The sequence below is a fragment of the Phoxinus phoxinus genome (genome assembly GCF_949152265.1).
Source record: "Phoxinus phoxinus genome assembly, chromosome: 4".
Taxonomy (NCBI): Eukaryota; Metazoa; Chordata; class Actinopteri; order Cypriniformes; family Leuciscidae; genus Phoxinus; species Phoxinus phoxinus.
This window is the reverse complement of record NC_136879.1, coordinates 23205215-23227037: the sequence shown is the minus strand read 5'-3', so window position 1 is coordinate 23227037 and position 21823 is coordinate 23205215. Positions and strand designations below refer to the sequence as shown.

The window sequence follows — 21823 nt, the reverse complement described above, 5'->3', positions numbered from 1 at the left end:
CTTGGATGGGCACTTAATTGCATGTATTTCCATGTATTTATGCCCATCTCTGCATACAGTTTCACTTCAATTAAGTAGGCTATAGCCTAATGGTGCAACGCAAAAAAATAGTTAGTGCCTAATTCATTAGTGTCCCTTTATGTCAAAATTATAGGCTACGTTGTAACTTAATACGCACAGCTGAAGCAGTCGATAAAATATAGGCTACATTATAATTATTTCCAATGGCTGTTGTAAACAGTACGCAACAGCAGATGGCGCAGTTGTCAATACTTTGCAGGGGAGAGCTTCGTTAGGGTTTATTTCTACTACAAAGGGTGAACTATTCCGATGTGAATTATGTGGCAGCTAAGTACCACCCACTACCAACATCAGTCTTTTAACAAATCCGGGACGTCATGTAAACGAATTAATATTCATGAGCCAAACAGTCACAGTATCACACTCACTCACTCACTCACACACACACACACACACACACACACACACTAACTAACCATTCAAAGAAAACGACATTGGACTATTACTTTTACAAATACATAGGCGATCTTCAAAAGCATGCCTTCAAAAAATAAAATGGAGCTTGAAACTCGGAAACAACACTGTAAGTTATTTCTGAATACTTCTTGGCATTTTCCCCCCATGGATATATAGGAGAGTGCGGGGCACAATAACGCGGGGTTAAATATAACACGGACCTTTTAGTCAGGGTCAAGCAGGTTGTGTTACCGCAGGCTACACTCGCTGCCATAATAATAATAATATGAATTGCACCTTTAAAAGCAACTTCTCAAAGCGCTTTAGGCTACACAAAATAAGCAATAGGCTACAAAGCTCAAATTAAAAGAAGCCAGTCTCCCGCTGATTTGTGGAAAGTTAAGATTTCGTGAAGATACTGGACAAAGAGTGATTTGACACCATGCAAGTAAAAATTTTCATCATATGCCTACGTTTTTTTCGGTTTCTGAGTTGGGTGTGTAGCCAAATGTAACTTGTATTACCTTAATCACTGTCTTGTTGGCTAAAACATAGCACCATTTTGAAACATGTCAGCAACTCCTAGCAATTTTTTTTTTTTTTTTTTTAACTCATAGCAACTGTTAGCTATAGGCTTAAAATAATTTGAACACATCGGGGTTAGTTAATTAGTAAAACAGTGTTACAACTAAGTCGCCAAGTGTACAACGATAATGAAATGAAAACAGGGAGCTATAACTTTCCAGGCTTGAGAATTTATTTATTTATTTTGCAACATTTAACTTTGTTGGACTTTCACAAACAATGTATGATTTTCCCCCACATTTGTTTACTATGCATTGATAATTTGTTTATTTATTAAGAATATAGCCTGTTTTCATGCAATAAACCCTTTAAAATGTCATTTAAGCTGGTTTTTATTATTATTACTGTTGTTGTTGTTGTTATTAATAATAATAATAATTTTGCGTACAGCTGCCACATACAAATATAATTCAATTGCAATTACAATATTTGATGATTTTATTTATTTATTTATTGCAAAACTGCAGCCCTTATATTTCTATATTGATCCATAATAGAAGAAGGATGATTGGATGAGGGATGGATATCTATCTAGATGCACAAACAATATCAAACTATACAGATACATTAGTACTGAAATATGTGTGTTACAAACAACTTCACAAGTGTTATAATGTATACAACTAACCCCTCTGTTTGTTACAATTAACCCCGTATATGGGGTAAGTTGTAACATTTGCACTTCTGTCACTTTCAGTGCAACTGCAAAAATGGTAGGTCCTAGAAAAAACTTTAAGTAGTGTTCATTTGTAGCAGAGATGTGTATGTTGTTGTGTAAAAAAAAATATTCATCTAACTTAATTCTTTTTTTAATAATTGAGCCAAAACCAAAATATGTGCCCCGCTCTCCCATATAAAAATAGGCTAATATATAATTAATGTATATATTTTATGTATGCCTTAATAATAAAATTTGGTCACTGATCAGCAAACAATTATTAAACACAAAATAAACAAAAATCCCCCATATACACTATTAGGATTGTTGTATTATCAGTGAACCTGTGGTGATTTGCTATAGCAACCATAAACAAAAATGTTTTATAGGCCTATCCGTACGTAAACTATTAGCCTATTTGTTGGGGGGGGGGGGGGGGGGGTATTTGTGGTTGGTGAATGTTAAAATTGTACCGTATAGGGGCCACAGACATGGGCTATATCTTGCAATTTTACATTGTTGGTTTACTTAAAAATAACATTAGTTCAGTCTTATTATTATTAACGCTATTTAATAATAGTATTAATCATTATAATTAATTGGGTCATATTAAAGGATTAGTTCACTTTCCCAAATTTTTTTTGCTGATCATTTACTCACCCCGATGTCAAGATATCCATGTCTTTCTTTCTTCAGTCGAAAATAAATTTAGGTTTTTGAGGAAAACAGTCCAGGATTTTTCTACACAGAATGGACTTCAATGGCAACCATCTATCCTAATGTTCAAAATAAGGTTAAAATGTCCGGCTTCAAAGTCTCTACACGATCCCAGACGAGAAATAAGGCGTAAAGGCGAGAAATAATAAATAAATAAAATAAAAATGTATATACTTTTTAACCACAATTGTTCGTCTTGTGCTGGTCTGCGACGTGCACGTATTACGTCATCACGTTGGAAAGGTCAAAATAAATAAATTAATTAAAGAGGCTTTATGTTTTTTTCTGAAATTTAAACTCGCGACTGACACCTGTGGCCAAAAAACAGAACTGCTCTTCCTTTCTGCTCGCTCGTCCGTGCACACTTCACAAGTCATCTGCTGCAAGGAGGTCAGGTCAACATTATGTTTACAGAGGTAAGAACAGTCAAATACATTTATTGTTTGAGATAAGTGTTCTGAGTGATCTGAAACGTTTAACATGAACGAGCTTGACGTCACATCCGCAGACAGCGCGGGAAAAATCCGACCCGACAGAAAATAGGAAAAATAGGATACAGGCTTATAGGTGCACCCACTGTGAGCAGACAAGGTGTCAGTATGCTCATCAGGAGATGTTTGAGTCATAAATGGTAAAATAAAAAGGCTATTGTTTCGTTTATTTTGGGGAAAAAGTTCCATATAGCCCCTTTAATTAAAACAAAGATGTCGGACAATTTTAAGTTGGAGGTGAAAATGAGATGGAGTTTTTCGCCCTCTCCTACTTTTTTGAACCGGAGTACACAGACAAACAACTTAGATAGATGACGTAGAGCGTTTACGTCATCTATGCTTTGCAAATGCTTTCCAACGTGATGACGTAATGCGTGGTGCGTCGCAGATCAGCACAAGACAAACAATTGTGGTTAAAAAGTATATACATTTTTATTTTATTTTAGAAAATGATTGATCGTTTCGCTAGACCCTTATTTCTTGACTGGGATCGTGTAGAGACTTTGAAGCTGCAATGAGACGGACATTTGAACCTTCTTTTGAACATTAGGATAGATGGTTGCCATTGTCCATTCTGAGTAGAAAAATCCTGGAATGTTTTCCTGAAAAACCTTAATTTCTTTTTGACTGAAGAAAGAAAGACATGGATATCTTGGATGACATTGGGGTAAGTAAATTATCAGCCAAATTCTTTTTGAAAGTGAATCCGTTAAGTTACAAATTTGTAGCTATTTAGGTAGGGAATTGTGTAGGATAACAGAAAATGGAAAATGCAATTTGTCCATAAAAAGTAATGCACTGTGTGACGACATAATTATTTTACAGTTCACAGGGAAAGATCACATGGATGGAAGTATTTTACGGGGTTGTGTCTACTGGTGATCATGAGTTGTCTGGTAAGTTCATTTATCACAACTGCATCTTTTAAAATGGCAGCATTAACGTTAATTCTTCAAATTAAAAATCAATATTGCAACAGCGCTGCTGGACTGCATAACTTTCCACCAGACTTGGAAATTAGGCACCAGTGTTTACATGCACTTGTGTGCCAAACGCTGCTCTTCCTCCATGGACTCCACAACCGCCGGCGCGTTTTGCTGGATATTTTTTTTCACATAGTGGCAAAATATGATTAACGTAGGTCAACAGTAATAATCCACTCAGATACTGGCCCCATTCTCTCTTGCGCGGCTGCTTCGCTAGCATCGTCGGATGCCGATCGCGATGCGGGAGTTAATGCGATGCGACACCGCAGTTTGAGCTAGCGGCTCGAATTGATATGGTTTTAGCTCTGTGTCCACAGACAATTCCTCCACTTCAGGGGAAGGTGGGGGAGAAAAGTCCTCGACTTCAAATGACCGCTCTGTTGCAAAGCTACTTGCGTCAATCCAGTCACTCTCCAGCTTAGCGAGTCTGACAGCAGCTGTCAATTACTCAGGTGCACGCCCAGCCTTTAGTTACCCTTTACAAAAAGTACCTGTGTAACAAATGATAATGCCTCGGGTTCTCTCCCCAGACTGCATTCTCTTTTGCAATGGGGCCCCCTCAGTCGCACCGTCTGATCCAGTCGCACCGGTTGTACTGCCCTCATGATGGCCATGGGTGTGAAACCTTTTTCTAGTGTGATAGAAATATTTAGGCTATCTAATAGGTATTTTCAAAATTAAATGTACAAAGAAATGCAGACTAAGGAAGCTCAGGTCAAAGACCATACAGTATTTACCCAAAAAGTGCCTAACACTGTAGAACTAACAGTCATATGATTAGCTTAGATCATTACAAACCAATCACCAGAACAAATCGCAATGAAGACTTGAGTGACATTGATTTTTACTCAACTGTATGATTAAAATGTATACAGTATCTTTCCAATTAGGAGACTCACTTGGTTGTTGTGGCCAGTGATCTCCCGGCCGTGAAAAAAACTTGGGAGTCGTGTCAGGTATATGCTGCGCAGCTGGGAAATAGATTCTACGCTCAAAATTCAACAACAGAAACATCTACAGTATGTGGGATTGAGGTAGTAATAGAAGTAATAAAGATTCTAGGCAAGCCAAGTTTATTTAGCACATTTCATACACAATGGTAATTCAAAGTGCTTTACATAGAAGAAATTAAAATAATCAAAGAAATAAGAATAATTAAAACAGTTTAGAATAAAAATAATAATAAAATACAGTACAAACAGTCGGACGAACAGTGGCACAGTGCTCATTCATTAAATGCAAAGCTAAACAGATCTGGATTTGAATGTGGCTACTGTAGGAGCACACCTGATCTCTTCTGGAAGCTGGTTCCAGCTACAGCTGGCATAATGGCTTAAAGCGGACTCGCAACTGCAACTGTCTTATGGTCTTTTTGGGAAGGCCAGTGAGAAGTCCATTACAATAATCCACCCTGCTGGTGATGAAAGCATGCACAAGTTTCTCTAAGTCTTGACTGGAAACAAAGCATCTAATTCTTGCAATATTTTTCAGATGATAGTATGCTGATTTAGTTATTGCTTTGACATGACTACTGAAGCTAAGGTCTGACTCTAGAGACACATCTAGATTCCTGACTTGATTTTTTGTTATTTGACCTCTAGAGTGAAGGTATGCATTCACCTTGAGAATTTCATCTTTGTTTCCAAACGCAATGACTTCAGTTTTGTCTTTGTTTAACTGAAGAAAGTTTTGGCACATCCAACTGTTTACTTCATCAAAGCATTGGAACAGGGAGTCAATGGGGCTGTAATCGTTAGATGATAGGGCTAAGTAGATCTGTGTGTCGTCTGCATCTGTGGTAAGCAATTTGGTTGTTTCTCATTATTTGGCTCATTGGAAGCATGTACAGGTTGAATAGGAGTGGCTATTTTCTTTGATTCTACGCTCAAAAGACAACAAAAGAAACAGGGAAGTATTGTAAGTATTCAGGGAATTACCTCGAGATACTGTGGTTATTATTTTTAACAACTGGAAGTTATTTAAATTGTCCGTGGTGAATGTTACGTTATTCTCCAATTCTGAATGTTACGTTCTTCTCCCTATATACTGATTGGCTTCATCACTGTCTCCTCTCCACCAGTAAGCTGGTGGGCGTTCTGGCGCAATATGGCTGCCGTCGCATCATCCAGGTGGATGCTGCACATTGGTGGTGGTTGAGGAGATTCCCCCCTTCTATGTAAAGCGCTTTGAGTGTCCAGAAAAGCGCTATATAAATGTAATGAATTATTATTCTAGGGGTCAGGAGGAGAGTTAACAAAGGAAAAGAAAATATGATAATAATAAAAAAGGGGAGACGTAAAAATATGTGGAGAATACACTTCAACCTCAGCCTCAGAGTGACAACATAACACAATCTTAAGGAAAAGTATTTATTTCTTGCATATAAAAGAAGAGGTTAACAAAAAATAGGAATTAGACTTCAGGAGAAAGCATGGCCTAAAATAATAAACAAAACAAAAGCTAACTAAGGTTTAATCAAGCTTCTTACCCTGCACAAACACAAAGATGAAAAACAACACAAACTTCCCTCAGCTTCCTCTCTAACCAAAAAACAGGAGAAAATATACAAAATAAAAAGGCACTCTCTCCCTACCTTTCCCAGATAATCAAACAAGTTGACAGAGCTAATAAGTTATACAGATACCTTTTAAATTACCCACATGTAAAAAGTCTTCAATAGAAAGTTAGTTAATAGTTGTTGACACCCAACAGCTAAGTACAGGTTCTCACTCAAACCAAGCACAAACTACGTGTACACACACAATTTCCAGTCTAAGGCGGGGAAGAAATGTGTTCCTCAGTACAGGCATCTCCGAGTGCACCATTTATACTGCTCTGCTCAGTCTCAGGCATGCTCACAATGAATTGCAGCTGATGGTAATTAACCTGAGTGAGAGAGAGAGTGAGAGAAACAGAGCACAACACAGGGTACACAAACATTTTCATACAACAACTGATATTAGGACACCCTGGGACATAACAGTGAAGAAGTCAGATTTAGTAGATTGTATTCGTATGAAGAATTTCCACGACACTAGATAGCAAAAACATTATTATTATTATATTATCTTAATCCTATTTAACAATATAGAAAGAACACAATGATTGTTTATAAAATGTTTGTTTGAAAAAAGGAATATTGCCTTTCATCAATCAATCAATCAATCAATCAATCAACCAATCAACCAATCAATCTACCTTTAATGGAATGTAACGTCTCAATTACGTATGTAACCCTCGTTCCCTGAGTACAGGGAACAGAGACGTGTCGTCGGGGAGTTCCCTGACGAATTGGGATCACGCTAGGGAGACCAAATGCCTACGAGAGAATTAAAACGAGCCAATAAAAATTGGCATGCAGGAATGCATTCCGCAGCCCGCCTACCAGCGCGGGTATAAAAGGCGGAAGCAACGCATGCATAGTGCTTTTCGCTGAGGAGCCGAACGGTGTCCAGTCCTCCGCGAAGGTACAGCAACATGGCGAAGGGACGACACGTCTCCGTTCCCTGTACTCAGGGAACGAGGGTTACATATGTAACCGAGACGTTCCCTTTCGTCCTGGGAACTCCGACGTGTCGTCGGGGAGTTCCCTGACGAATTGGGATCCCTAATAAAACGCCATGGTGCTGGCCCCTTCCAGCGCCCAGCTAAGCTACCCTGCAGCAGTTTCTGAATAAGTTGCAGGAGCTAGCTAGGAATCACACTGCTGTTCCACAAGACCCGCTCAGTGGATATTGGATAACACTGGGAAAACGTGCCCTAACCCCAAAAAAAGGGGAAGGGAACGCTGCGGAAGCCCCAGCCTGCCTGAGGAAGGCCTGGAATACACATGTACTAGCCCAGTGGGATAGTGAAACATATGGCAGTCCCTGAGGTGGTCCCATCCGAGGAAGTGGGAGCGAACTCAACAGGGACGACAGAAAGAGTCTGTCTAGGGGAAGACACGGCTGAACTGCACGTGGCATCAAGGGTCACAGTAGAGACCACTAGAGAACACCCAGTCTACTAGCAACTCCACTAGAAGTAGCAGACCTGGTGCTGGCGGTCCGCTACGCCAGGCACCGGAGGGGTGATGGAGGAACTCACGAGGCTCACCGACGTTGGGCGCCAACGAAGCAAAAAACGCACGTACCTGGCCGAAGCGCAGGATGGCGAAGCAAGCCGACACAACCTATTCCCTCGCACCACTGGCCGTAGCGAGCACTCGGGAGGAAACAGGTTCCATACGCAGGCTATAATACCTAGCAAACGTGTTAGGTGTCGCCCAGCCCGCAGCTCTACAGATGTCTGTCAGCGAGGCGCCTTGAGCCAAAGCCCAGGAAGCGGCAACACCTCTAGTGGAGTGAGCACGCAACCTGGGAGGACAAGGCTCACCCAGAGACTCATACGCTCGGGTGATAGCATCCACTAACCAGTGAGCCAACCTCTGCTTGGAGACAGCCTTCCCCTTCTGCTGGCCTCCATAACAAACAAAGAGCTGATCTGAGGTCCTAAGCTTTGCGTTCTGTCAACAAAAACCCGCAGGGCGCGGACGGGACAGAGAAAAGCTAGGGCTGGGTCTGCCTCCTCCAGGGGCAGCGCTTGCAGGTTCACTACCTGATCCGCGAAGGGGGTGGTAGGAACCTTGGGCACATATCCAAGCCGGGGTCTCAAACAACGTGAGAAAGGCCCGGCCCGAACTCTAGGCACGATTCGTCGACCGAAAAAGCTTGCAGATACCCGACCCTCTTGAAAGAGGCCAATGCCAACAGGAGCGCTGTCTTATTGGACAGGATATTAAACTCCACTGTTGACAAAGGCTCAAAGGAGGACTTTGAAGAGCTCTGAGCACCAGAACTAGGTCCCAAGAGGGTACAGGGTGCAAAACGCGAGGTGGATTTAACCTCCTAGCACCCTTAAGGAATCTGATGATCAGGTCGTGCTTCCCCAAAAGATTTACCCTCTACTGCATCGTGATCTGCGGCTATTGCAGCAACATACACTTTGAGGGTGGAGGGAGACAGCCTTCGCTCCAACCCATCTTGCAGGAAGGAAAGCACGACTCCGATCGGGCAAGTTCGGGGGTCCTCCTGACGGGAGGAACACCAAGCGACGAACAGGTTCCACTTCAACGCATAGAGGCGCCTCATAGAGGGGGCGTCGAACTCGACACCAACCCACTTCCACCGGGGGGCAGACGGCAGAGAAGGCCCGTGGGCGTTCTGCTGCGGGCTACCCGGTGGCGAAGGGAGCGGGAGAGACGAGGAACGAGGCCCTGACTCCTCATGTGCTGGTCTCTGCGCCTCCGGGCCCAGCTGCAGACCGGAGCGACGCAGCCGAGGCTGCGTCACTGCTATCCGCGAGCTGGGGAGAGGGGAGCGGGAGTGTCGCCGTTCGGGGCGGCGCACACTGCCATTCTGACCCTCTCGGACGGAGGAGACAGGTCTTATTTTACTGCCAGTCCCGACCGTGAGGGGAAACTAGGAGCGAGGCCCGGGGGCCTCGAGTCCTGGTTTCCGCCTCGTCGCCCAGCGAGAGACGAGAGTGACAAGGCCGTAGCCCTCACTGTCATCTAAGCGCTGGGGCCCGTGAGTGACTCAGAGGAAGTGAACTGCTCAAAATTTGGGTACCGCTGACTGGATGACCAGCGGCGGAACAGAAACGAAATTCTCCACCCGGCCCTCCCCCGGGGGAAGGAGTGGTGATAACACACACTCCCGAAGAGCAGATATCACATACTCTGGGTCACTCCTCTCAGGGTCGTTTCCCATCCTCTTGCTGAGGGGAAACACACCCCGAGCGGGCTGGTTTTAAGGCGCTTCTGGACCACCAGTGTGGACATCGTCTGGCCGAGGGCCAGCACTGTGACTAATCACGGTCAGTCACAAGCGCAGCTCCACCCCAAGTCAGAACTACCCACGTGCACTGAATGTGCAGGGGTAGTGAGAGAGGAAAAACTTCTATAGATTTTGGCATGTTTGGCTTGCCATATTGGCACCAAAATGCTTCCATACTGCCAAAATTTTTCACACTCACCCAGACACTTTAGAATAGCCCAGGAAAGTGTAGCTGTCAAGTCTGAATCTTCAGCATGAGAACATACTATTATAGTAGGAACGCAGCATCATTTTCAGAGTATAACAGCCCTCTCTCCGATGTAGCGATCGACATCTGTCCTCCCCTGGAGCCCCGAATGAAATGCTTGGTCCCCCATGAGAAGGACCAGAATCCCATCCGAAAGCCTCGACGGCACACGGCACGCTGAGCGGCTCAAGCCTTTACGTGAAAGGGGAGACGAACAACGTGCCGACGTGGTCATGCACTCATGAGAGAACATGAACCACCCACGAACGCAGTCTCAACACACTGATTAGGCATGTGAAACAGTGATCATGGCCGTCACCAGGCATGCAAGACAGTGAACGTGGCTATCATTTCGATGACACACGGCACGCTGGGCGCTCAAGCCTTCAGGCAAGGCGAACAACGTGCCGACGTGGTCATGCTCTCATAAGAAAGCATAAACCACCCACGAACACAGTCTCAGCATGTTTGCGATGCGCTAGAGGAGTGGGAAGCTCGTGAGGGTCTTTCACCTGACGAGACATTCCGCACTGTAACCCCCTACAATCACCAAATGCTCATTAGCCAAAGTAGTCCTCTCCTTTTTAGAAAAGGAACTAGATTGGGGAACAAGCAAAAGGGACTCAACCTCGTAGAGGTACACGAGTCTCGACCGCGCATCTAGAGCGCCGAATGACGCGCGCTTGGTTGCCGTGACAACCCGCGCTGTCAGCCGGCGCTTGACGGCACATGGCACGCTGAGCGGCTCAAGCCTTTACGTGAAAGGGGAGACGAACAACGTGCCGACGTGGTCATGCACTCCTGAGAGGACATGAACCACCCACGAACGTAGTCTCACACACTGATTAGGCATGTGAAACATTGAACGTGGCCGTCAAATGAGGACAGGAAACGATCGCATCCAGAAACACACGAGTGAAACGTCATCCTGAAAACAAGGACGCGATCTTCACTCGTGTTGCTCTTTCAGGAAGAAAGTACTCTCTCTATTGTGCTGAAGCACACAGGGACCCAATGCGGCAGCACAGCGGGGAAACTGCAAGCCCGCTGTGCGCACTCAACCGTTTACCAGCTGTGAGAACAGCTTTTTAAATAACAGCGTGTAAACGCAGCCGGCAGACAGGAATCGCCGCGGTCACTGAAACGCCGTCTCACCAACACAGAGAGATCCCGTCCCGAAACAGCAGACTCGTTGAGCGTAAGATACAATTTTAAAGCTCATTCACTCAGAGAGGACACAACCGGTCGTCTCCGAAGCTAAAAGCACTATGCATGCGTTGCTTCCGCCTTTTATATCCGCACTGGTAGGCGGGCTGCGGAATGCATTCCTGCATGCCAATTTTTATTGGCTCGTTTTAATTCTCTCGTAGGCATTTGGTCTCCCTAGCGTGATCCCAATTCGTCAGGGAACTCCCCGACGACACGTCGGAGTTCCCAGGACGAAAGGGAACTGAATGTGTTCTGAAGGAACTTGGAAAATAAGTTCATGTTTAAAACGGTACACCACTGGGCAAATAGAGACTTATAACTTTTATTTCATGAAAATCCAATAACAATTGAGTTACATTTCATGTAACATTTCATGAATATTTATACAATTTAGACAATAAGATAATGTTTAAAATAGGACATTACTTTTTACATCACATATTTATATGGAATTTTGGTTTTGGCATATGCCACATTAAATGCTTTTCAATGAATGTTAGGGTTTCCCGACTTTGAAGGTTCAATAAATAAGTACGGAATATTGGAAGTATATTGCCATACAATAATAGAGCCATGGTCACATCGTCAACTTCACAGACCTTCTCCCCTTCCATCATTATTTGTAAAAGAGATTCTGCATCCAAGGCACATCCATGTATACAGCACAGGGTTGGGTGTATGTGGTTCCTAAACAAGGAGAGAATAATGTTATCTATTCAATACAACAATATTAAAAAGGACATAATTTCTGCAAATGTTTGCTTTGAAACACTATTCTACTCACAACTCAGGGGATTAAAAAAAATATTTCCTGTGTGGAGTGATGTTTTAAATTTGTAAGGGTGCGGCAAAAAAACATTTCCTAGGTCGCACCGGTGCACTTAACGTCCTCGCATCCGCTGCCTCTCCACGGCACGGCCAACAAAAGGCTTATTCTTATCGTGGTCTAAACCAATCAGAGACAGAGATGGGGTGGGTTTTTCCCTCTGATTTGCTGTGGTCCAGATATTCCTGTAGGCCTACACTGCTCGTGCTCCGTGCTGTGAGATTGAAATTGCGTCTTGCTGAGCACCACCAGCGAGTCAGGTGTCATTTAAACTGTGAAATGTGACCCAATTCCGATTTTTTGCTCATATGTGACAGATCGGATGTGTTCTATGACCGCGTAAACAGGAAAAAAACGCATGCATTCGCATATTTCGAGATCGGTTTCAGGCCTTGTTCTGTTCATATGTGGAAATCAGATAAATCAGATATGTGCCAATGCGACGGTCATATAAACAGGTAGATCGGATTTTCTCAGGCATTAGGCTACGTCTCCGCGGTTTAATGACGAGAGCAACCCCGACGTGCATCTGCAAAGGGACGGATGGCCCAATGAAACATTGTGCCGTCGTAGGAGAGCAATGTGGACAAACGTTGACACAACATAACCTATCAAAGGTTGGCTTGCTCAACCTACATTTTAAACCATGCTAATGCATTACCACTAAAGTGAGCTTTAAGTAAAACTGTAATATTAATAACTTATTTTGTGTCATGTAGCTTGAGGCATCCCAAAGTATTGGAAAAGAGAGAGTTAAAAGTTTCTGTCACAATATCAAGTTCTTCTAAGCTATCTGGGATGTTGAGATGATGGAACTGATCAGGAAGATTATTGATAAAGCAATCTTCAGTGGCAGAAGTGATAGGTCTAACATATTTTGTAACACGGAGTCGGCTTTGCAGCCTTGGCTAAATGTTTACACGAGAATAGATAATGATCTGAGATGTTATCGCTCTGCTGCAGAATTTCAACGGCATCACATTTATTCAGTGTGATAATATTAGATCTAAAGTATGATTACGACAATGACACGTGTTGTCTAACTCCAATAGAGTTCAGAATATCTCTAAATGCCAATCCCAATGCATCTTTTTCGTTATCTACATGTATATTAAAATCACCAATAATTAGGACTTTATTTGCACCCAGTACTAACTCTGATAGAAAATCAGCAAATTCTTTGATAAAATCTGAATTGTGCCCTGGTGGCCTGTATACAGTAACCAGCACAAAAGTCGAACAGGATTTATCACTTACACTACTAACGTTACATAAAGCACCATCACTTCAAATTAATTATATTGAATACTGAAGATATTGCTATAAATTACAGCAACACCTCCCCCTCTTCCTTTTAAACGAGCCTCGTATTTATAGTAGTAATCTTGCGGGGTGGACTCATTTAAAGTAATGTAATTGTCTGGTTTTACCTAAGTTTCTGTCAAACACAGCACATAGGTTAAGGTCTGTAATCATTAACAAAAAGTGCTTTTGATGAAAGGGATCGAATATTCAGCAACCCGAGCTTTATCATTTGTTCATCTGCATTATATTTGTTTTTTATTTGTTGAACATCAATCAAATTTTTACCCTTAAATGGGTTTGGGAGTTTTTTTGTATTTCATAGTTTGGGGAACAAACACAGTCTCTATATGATGATATCTAGGTTAAAGAGTCTCTATGTGATGGGATTTATCTGACCTCAGTGACGTGAGACAGCTAGCAGACGGTCGGTTAAACCAGTCTGTCTGTTTTTTTATCTTCAGTTAATTTAAAGCTGTGGCTGAAGTCAGTTGTAGGTCTTGTGTTCTGCTAATCTCTTCTCTTTTTTCTGTTCTTGTTGTTTCTCTAAATTGACATTCCCAGAATTCCCTGCGTGACACTTCACATTTGATGTTATTTCATTTAAATAATAATGTTTCTTCTTAGTTTTTGTCATCAGTTATGTACATTTGGGGTTTATATTACATAATATATTGTTTAATGAACGTTTATGGCATTATTTGGATTCATGTGTGTCATCATGATGGTGTTTTGTATTTATGTGTATGCAGTGGCGTAGGTTTGAAATTTTGAAATTGGTGGGGACAGGGACATATATTTTAAGGTTTGATCAAAATTATTGCTAGGGATATATCAGTGTCACTGGATATTGGTAGGGACACGTCCCTAGCGTCCCTACTAAATTATACGCCCCTGCGTGTATGACACTGTGCACCTTCTTTTAAAGGTGAACTATGCAGTTTTTTTTTTTTACTTTAACTAAATAGCTTCGGAGTCAATAAAATGGTTATATTACTTTTTTCGGGTTAAATAGTGGTCATCTCGCACCCCATGGGACGATTACCGGGTTCACGATAAACCACGATAAAATGTACTGACGGTTAGTATTATCGTTTAAAAATTAATTATCATTAAAACCGTGTTTGATTATCGTGATTTTAATAACTCACTGTAAATCCTGTCCAGTCAGCAACAGTTTGACCTCAATACCAAAACTACGTCTGGGAAATAATTGGGCACAAAATGTTGTTTTGAGTTTAAATATTTTATCTCACTCACTTGAAATAAACGTGAAGCTTCCGCGAAGAAAAGTTCGCAGCAAGTGGCTTTGAGCCAAAGACGAACGAGCAAGTTCAAACAAGACTATTATTAAGAGTGCCATTTAAGTAATAATAATGTATAGATTCATAATTGTACACTTATTACACCGATTTTTTTTTTTCAACATAGGTGTAATAAAGTCCTTATGAGTGTGAGAAGGAAGGAGACCGGGGTCGGCTGACTGAGGATCGTGGGTATTTTATTAAATAAACTCAAATCACAATCACGCCACATGCACGTCAAACTCAAACCTCAATACTCAATACTCAATACTCATTCCACTATTCATTACTCGGCAGCATTCGTCTTTCTCAACCAGAGATATCTTTTCACGGTCCCACGAGTACCCAGTCCTCTCTCACTGTTGCATGTTCCAGTCTGGCTTAAATACGGTCTCCCCAAGCCAATTACTGCAACGAGACACAGGTGTAAGTCATTTTGCACTATGCGATATTAAATCGAAATCACGATACGCAGGTCCACGAACCTGTATCGCGATGTGAGAAGGCAGAATCGCGACACACCCCTTCCAGCTCCCAGAGTTATCCTTCCTGTCCAGATCCAATGCTACCACATCTTTAAATTACTATTAGTATTATTAGTAGCCTATTATTTGAAGTTAACATTATAAAATTCGTAGACATTATAAAAAGCGTTCTCCAATTACGTGTGCTACCTTAAGCTTTCCAATCATGTGACGCGTCACGCGAGCTAGTTGAAGAATGTGAGGAAACATCATGACAAACAATCCAGAGATCGCGGACCCTCCTAATACTTTTAAGTCAGCAGTATGGCAACATTTCGGCTACCCGGTGGAGAACAAAGATGGTAATCGTGTAGTTGACAAGACCCACACAATTTGCCGTAAGTGTTTCAAACAAAACGTTGCGCTTTTCTAAGCGTGTAAAATGGATAACTATATTGTATGGCGGAATACCATAGCAAGTGCTTATGAGCACTTCGACTTGGCGGAGTAATATCTTCACTAGAGGGAGCGGGGGCCGGTGAGAGGATTTTTCACGAGTGAAGATATTACTCCGCCAAGTCGAAGTGCTCATAAGCACTTGCTATGGTATTCCGCCATACAATATAGTTATCCATTTTACACGCTTAGAAAAGCGCAACGTTTTGTTTTGTGTCACCGTCCTAGGTCGAGTTACACTACGCGAGTAACTGTATTTAAATAGGGAAAACGTGGAGGTGTTTGGTAGCTTCTCTGCTTGGCCCATATTGAATGAACTGAGTGAACAAAGTTTCGCCGCGCGCCACAGCGATTGAGTGCACGCACTGAGACGAGAGAGAGGTATGTATCAACTCGTCTTAGTGAAGGGAATAACTAAGCCTTAGTTACCTCAGTGTGAAAAAACAGTTAACATTTAATTTTCTTTGTAAATGTCAGATTGATTGAAGAAGAATTTTCAACTCGAATCATCTCCACTATGGACTTTACTTTTTTTACTTTTTGTTTTTCAACAGTATTTTATTACAAAGAAAACAGAAGTGTTAGGCTATAGCTTTGGCTATATAATTTATTTTACTTAGGTGTATATTGTTAATAATTTGCATAGTTAATATTGTTTTTTGGTGTTCAGTTTATACAGGCTTTTCATTTCCCCGCGTTGCTATTGACGACGGTCATTATAATGAAGGAAATGGCACTAGGAAATTCTAGTCTGGGTCTCACGGTCAACTGGACCAAGAGCTCATTACTGCCCAGCCAGACGACCTCTTTTCTGGGGATAGATCAGGACTCTGTGTCTATGACGGCCCGCCTGTTGGCGCAGCGCTCGCCCGTGCTCGACACCTGGCCGCTTCATTCCAGTCGGGCAGCCTTGTTCCCCTGAAAACTTTTCAGAGAATGATAGGCTGCAATGCTTCAGCCGCAGCGGTGCTTCGGCTGGGTTTGTCAAGAATGTGCCCACTACAGCGCTGCTACTTAGGGTGCTACCACGTGCTGGTCCGCACGGACAATACGTTGGTGGTAGCCTGCGTGAGCCGTCAGGGCGGTGTCAGATCCAGAAATCTCAGCGCTCTAGCGGAACGCCTCCTCGTTTGGGCTCAGCATTCCCTGCTCTTGCTGAGAGCCGTGCATGTGCCTGGACGCCTAAACGACGGTCCAGACAGACTGTCTAGGGACAATATGGTCCCTGCATCCTCCGGTCCGGTCTACAGTCCGGTTGCTGTGGCGCCGTTTCGGCAAAGCGAAAATCGACCTGTTCTCGTCGAAAGAGAACGCTCATTGCCCACGGTTCTTTTCAAAGAACAAGGACGCGCTGGCCCAAGCGTGGCCCAGCTGCCCGCTATACACCTTTTCCCCCAGTCTCACTGTTACCACAGGTAATCAGGAGAGTCAGGGAGGCGGGCCACTCGGTGCTCCTCGTGGCACCAGGATGGGAAAATCAAGTCTGGTTCCCTGAGCTGATGCAGCTGACCGATCTAGCCCCATGGCCAATCCCGGTGAGAAGGGATCTCCTCTCTCAAGCCGGCGGTTCAATCTGGCATTCAGATTACCCAGAGCGCTGGTCTCTGCATGCGTGGATAATCAACGGGTACCTGTTGTCCTGCCAGAAGGGGTGGTGAACACGATCACACAGTCTGGAACTCCCACCACGAGGAGGCTATATGCGTCGAAATGGTCTGTGTTTACTAACTGGTGCGCGGGGAAAGACCTGGACCCACAAACCTGTGAGGTCCCTGAGGTACTTGGTTTCCTTCAAGAGCTGTTGGAAAAGAGCAGGTCCCCTTCCATGCTCAAAGTTTACGTTGCGGCTATTGCGGCGTTCACGGAGTCGACGCGCGGCCAGGCAATAGGAATGAATGAATTCGTCATCCGCTTCATTAGAGGAGCCAGGATGATGAATCCCCCGTGCTACCTGTCGGTTCCCATTTGGGATCTTTGGGTGGTCCTAGAGGCCTTGAAAACACAATCCTTTTGAACCGTTACAGACCGTGGATCTGAAATACGGTAGCCCAAAGGGAGCGCCAGCGGATATTATAGAGAAAACCGATTTTCATTTAAACATATCGACGTACACTACACATTTGAGTTAATCGATAAAATCGATTTATCGCCCAGCCCTAGTACATGTACTGGCCCACTGCCCGCTATACGCTTTTTATACTCGGTTACTAACGTTACTATACTCTGTTACTAACGTAACCTCGGTTCTCTCTAGAAGAAGGAACGAGTATTGCGTATCTTGCCATGCCCGCCTCGAGCTGGTATCGCTTCAGTCGATGAAAACCAGGTAAGCAGCCCCCGAGCCCTTCCTTATATACGCAAAAGCCACACCCATTCTGGCGGGCTCTGACACGTGAGCCACTCAGGATCTGCCATAACCAATCGCTAATGTTTAGTCGTGACGAAACTTCAACTCAAACTAACACAGGACCTCAACGTCATCGTTCTCAGCCACTCTCTCTGTTCGCTAAATTGACCGGAGAAAACGTGTGAATATACCACAAACCCAGATGTAGTACTGAAGGAAAATGTAAATTGAGCGGAAGTACGTAGGAGGGCGGAGCCAGGCTAGTGTATGATGCCTGCTGTTTAAAAATCTGTTAAAATTTTAAAAGTGGTGTAGTGTATGCCAGCCTTAACATGAAGCTTTTTTAAGCTAGATGTTCTATGGCACAGGCAAAATATCAAAACTAAGGCATGGGCAACAAGGATAAGGCTCGGAAATGCAGTGCAAACACATAGAAGACTTCACTATGAATGACTGAGGGAACAGGGTTTATATCATAGACAGTATATAAAATGGACACAGCGACCCCATAGACTTCAACATAGAAAAGTGAAGTCAATTAGAAGCACTCACTTCCTGATGGCTGACCATACTGCGCAGGCTCAAACTGAGCTTGACGACATAGATGTGACGTGAGCAACCTGTCTGACAGTTGTAAGTCTTCTAGTAGCTGTGCCGAGAGAAAACTGAATCATTCCCTCGCAGAATCTCGCAGAGACGGAGAGTGTGAGTATTAGCTGTTCATGAGCTAGCAGCAGGACTCTGGGCTTCTCCCTTGACTTTATCGGGACTTTATGCCTCCATGTCCCCCCGATTGCTTGCGAGCTTATCCGCTTGACTACACGGTAATTTCTCGACTGTGCGACAGAGTCGAGTGGTTATGACGCAATCGTTAGCCTATTTTTACAAAAACTGCTTCTACGGGGCCATAACGTACGATACAAGGTAATGGTGCCTTTTATACACTGTCGTGTTTCTTTAGAAATAAATAATGGACAAACGGAGTCTTTGGACGCCTCAGATGTAAAGTTATTCGCTGTCAAAGTGACGCCAAAATGAATGGGAGTCAATGGAATGCTAACAGCAGGTGATGGCTTGTTAGCCAATGGCGGCCCCCGGGGAAGCTTCGGTTTCTGGCGGATGGATTACCCCCTTGGTTTATATAGGCTGGGCTTAACAAGGTAATGAGTAATGGTTCGGGTCTCTACTGGTTCGGGTCTCGAAAAAGCTCTCAGAGTCGAAGTTCCAGGTCAGAAGATTTAACTTTATTGTACAAACAACAAAGTGAGAAGCCAGCTGGTCATCTGAGGTTACAATGGCCAGTCAGTGTTCATGTTTTATACCCAGGGGTGCACATAACTTCCAGCAAGCAATTTTGCATCTAAAAGATGTCTACCGGTAATAGCCGTCAAAACACAGCCCAGACGTCTAGGGTAAAACAAGGCTGAATTTGGGCTGTCAGTGAAAATCTAATAGACATCTAACCATAGCCCAATAATAAGACGTCTAACCATAGCCCAAGAATAGACTAGTCATCAATTAGACGACTATTGAACGACTACATATATACGTCTAATAGACAGTGCATATGGGTCTAGGCTAAAACAAGGCTGAATTTGGGCTGTCAGTGAAAATCTAATAGACGTCTAACCATAGCCCAAGAATAGACTCGTCATCAATTAGACAGCTATTAAACGACTACATAAACATGTAACAGACAACAAAATGATGGCTAAAGGATTCTTTTCACTCAAATCTCAAATGACAATCCATCCAAACAAATTAAATATAAAGGTTTTATTTAGAAAAAGAACATTAACAACTTAGACGACTTACAAAAACATCAAAACATAAAAATGATCAAATAAAATATTAAAAATGCAATATAAAGACGATAAAAAAAAATATGGAACATCAATTTAGGATTATAAAAATATAAAGAATGACCAAATAAAAAGTAAAATAAAATAAAAAAAATTAACTGCTGGCTTTATTTCCTTAATGCACATCTGAGCTATTTGCATTATTATGGACTATTCACCTGTAGGCTACTGTTTTTGAATGGAGGCATCTTGAATGAAACTTCATCTTATTGTGCTTGTACAATGACAAATATTAGTCTACTCTGTTAGCTTATTCTCTCTCTCTCTCTCTCTCTCTCTCTCTCTAAAAGTCAATATTATAGTTCAAAATAATCAATGATGGACTTTGGCAACGATGAGAGCTTTAGTGAGGAAATGCTATCTAAATAAAAGAGTAAAATATTTTTGGCTTTCATGGGGGGGGGGGGGGGTATGTGGGAGAAAAAAAGGGAGAAAATTTATCCCACATTTCTGTATGTGGGAGAAAAAAAACTTGCATCACAATAAGTTGTGATTGTGATTATTTTTATTAAAGGATAATTCCGGTATTTAACACCTTGAGTCTATGTAGTTTGTTTTGGATGAACAAGAGTGGTGGACAAATTTTTTTTGACAATGGTTCCTCTCGAGTTTTTGACTATAAAAGAATTGGCCATGGACCCATTTAACATTGGAGTCAATGGTCATGTCCGAAAATGTAATTAAAACAACCTTTAACATTAGTTTTCAAAACTGTGCAACTCACCGAGTGATTAGTGATGTTAGTTGATGTTCCAGAAACAAAAAGTGTTGCGAAATACAGTTTCTGTCGTGTTTTATTCGTCATTTTGTAAAATCCCATTGAATTCTGTTGAAGGACTGAGTGCTCGTTAATATAAATGCGCTACCGGTAACGGAAAGGGGGCTGTTTACATTTGGTCGATGTAGTCTTTTTGCTCGCTTCCGTTTCTCATAAGGCTAGCGAGCAGAGCAACTGTGCTCCGGGAGAGTAAGCGAAATAAACAAACAAAACCTTCATTAATTGTTACTTGTAATATGGTTAAATAGTTCCACTATAGCAAAATAAACGGATTGGAATCATATATTGCGACGATATATTGTTTATAATCATCAACGAACACCACTAACCTCTCGGTGAGTTTAACAGTTTTGTAAAAGAACATTATTGGCTGTTTTAATTACATTTTCGGACATGACCATTGACTACAATGTTAAATGGGTCCATGGCTAATTCTATTATAGTCAAAAACTCGAGAGAGGAACCATTGTCAAAAAAATGTTGTCCACCACTCTTGTTCATCCAAAACAAACTACAATATAGACTCAAGGTGTTAAATACCGGAATTATCCTTTACGTTTACTGACAACATGTTACAATGTTTAGCTGCATGGTTATAATTGCTGGCAGGTTACTTATTTATTATTGCTTGACATCTTGATTCAATATCGATTCATTTTGATAATTATTAGTTACAGTAGATACATGTTAAAAAATAAATCACTAATGCTGAAAACGTCTCGGGTTACGACTGTAACCCTTGTTCCCTGAGGAGGGAACGAGACACTGCGTCGTTGAAAACGACTCTTTGGGGACGCTTCCTAAGCGTACGCCTCTGAAGTATGAATGAAACTAATCCAATCCTGATTGGTGTTGCGTCGTGACGTAACATGTGACGGCATAACCGGATGCATAAAAGTGTCGCCGGCGCACACACACATTAGCCTCGTGATGAAGCAAGCCGCTCCCAGGCGTTAAGGGGCGTGGCAAGACGACGCAGTGTCTCGTTCCCTCCTCAGGGAACAAGGGTTACAGTCGTAACCCGAGACGTTCCCTTTCGTAGGGAACTCGCACTGCGTCGTTGAAAACGACTCTTTGGGGAACGAATACCCACTAGGCCACGCACCGTAAAAGCCTGTCCTAGAGTGAAGCTGATCTCAGGCACTTAAGCTAGGACGAGAGCACTCGTGCGCCAGACGCACTAAGAAGGTGAAGACAATAAAACCTGATGAAAGTGTGCAGGGTAGCCCAACCGGCTGCCTCACAGATCTCCTGGAGGGGCACTCCCGAATGGAGGGCCCTAGAGGACGCCATGCCTC

General features: G+C 42.8%; 1 protein-coding gene across 1 annotated transcript in view; it reads left to right on the top strand.

Moving 5' to 3' along the window:
* The first annotated feature begins 436 nt into the window (after positions 1-436).
* LOC306997360 (NXPE family member 3-like) overlaps positions 437-21823 on the top strand; it is a 33572-nt gene continuing 12185 nt past the window's right edge. Inside the window, exons 1-2 of the mRNA XM_079610662.1 lie at positions 437-604; positions 3754-3824. Coding sequence (XP_079466788.1) covers positions 559-604; positions 3754-3824 — 117 coding nt within the window. The 5' untranslated portion in view covers positions 437-558. The remainder of the gene's footprint in view (positions 605-3753; positions 3825-21823) is intronic.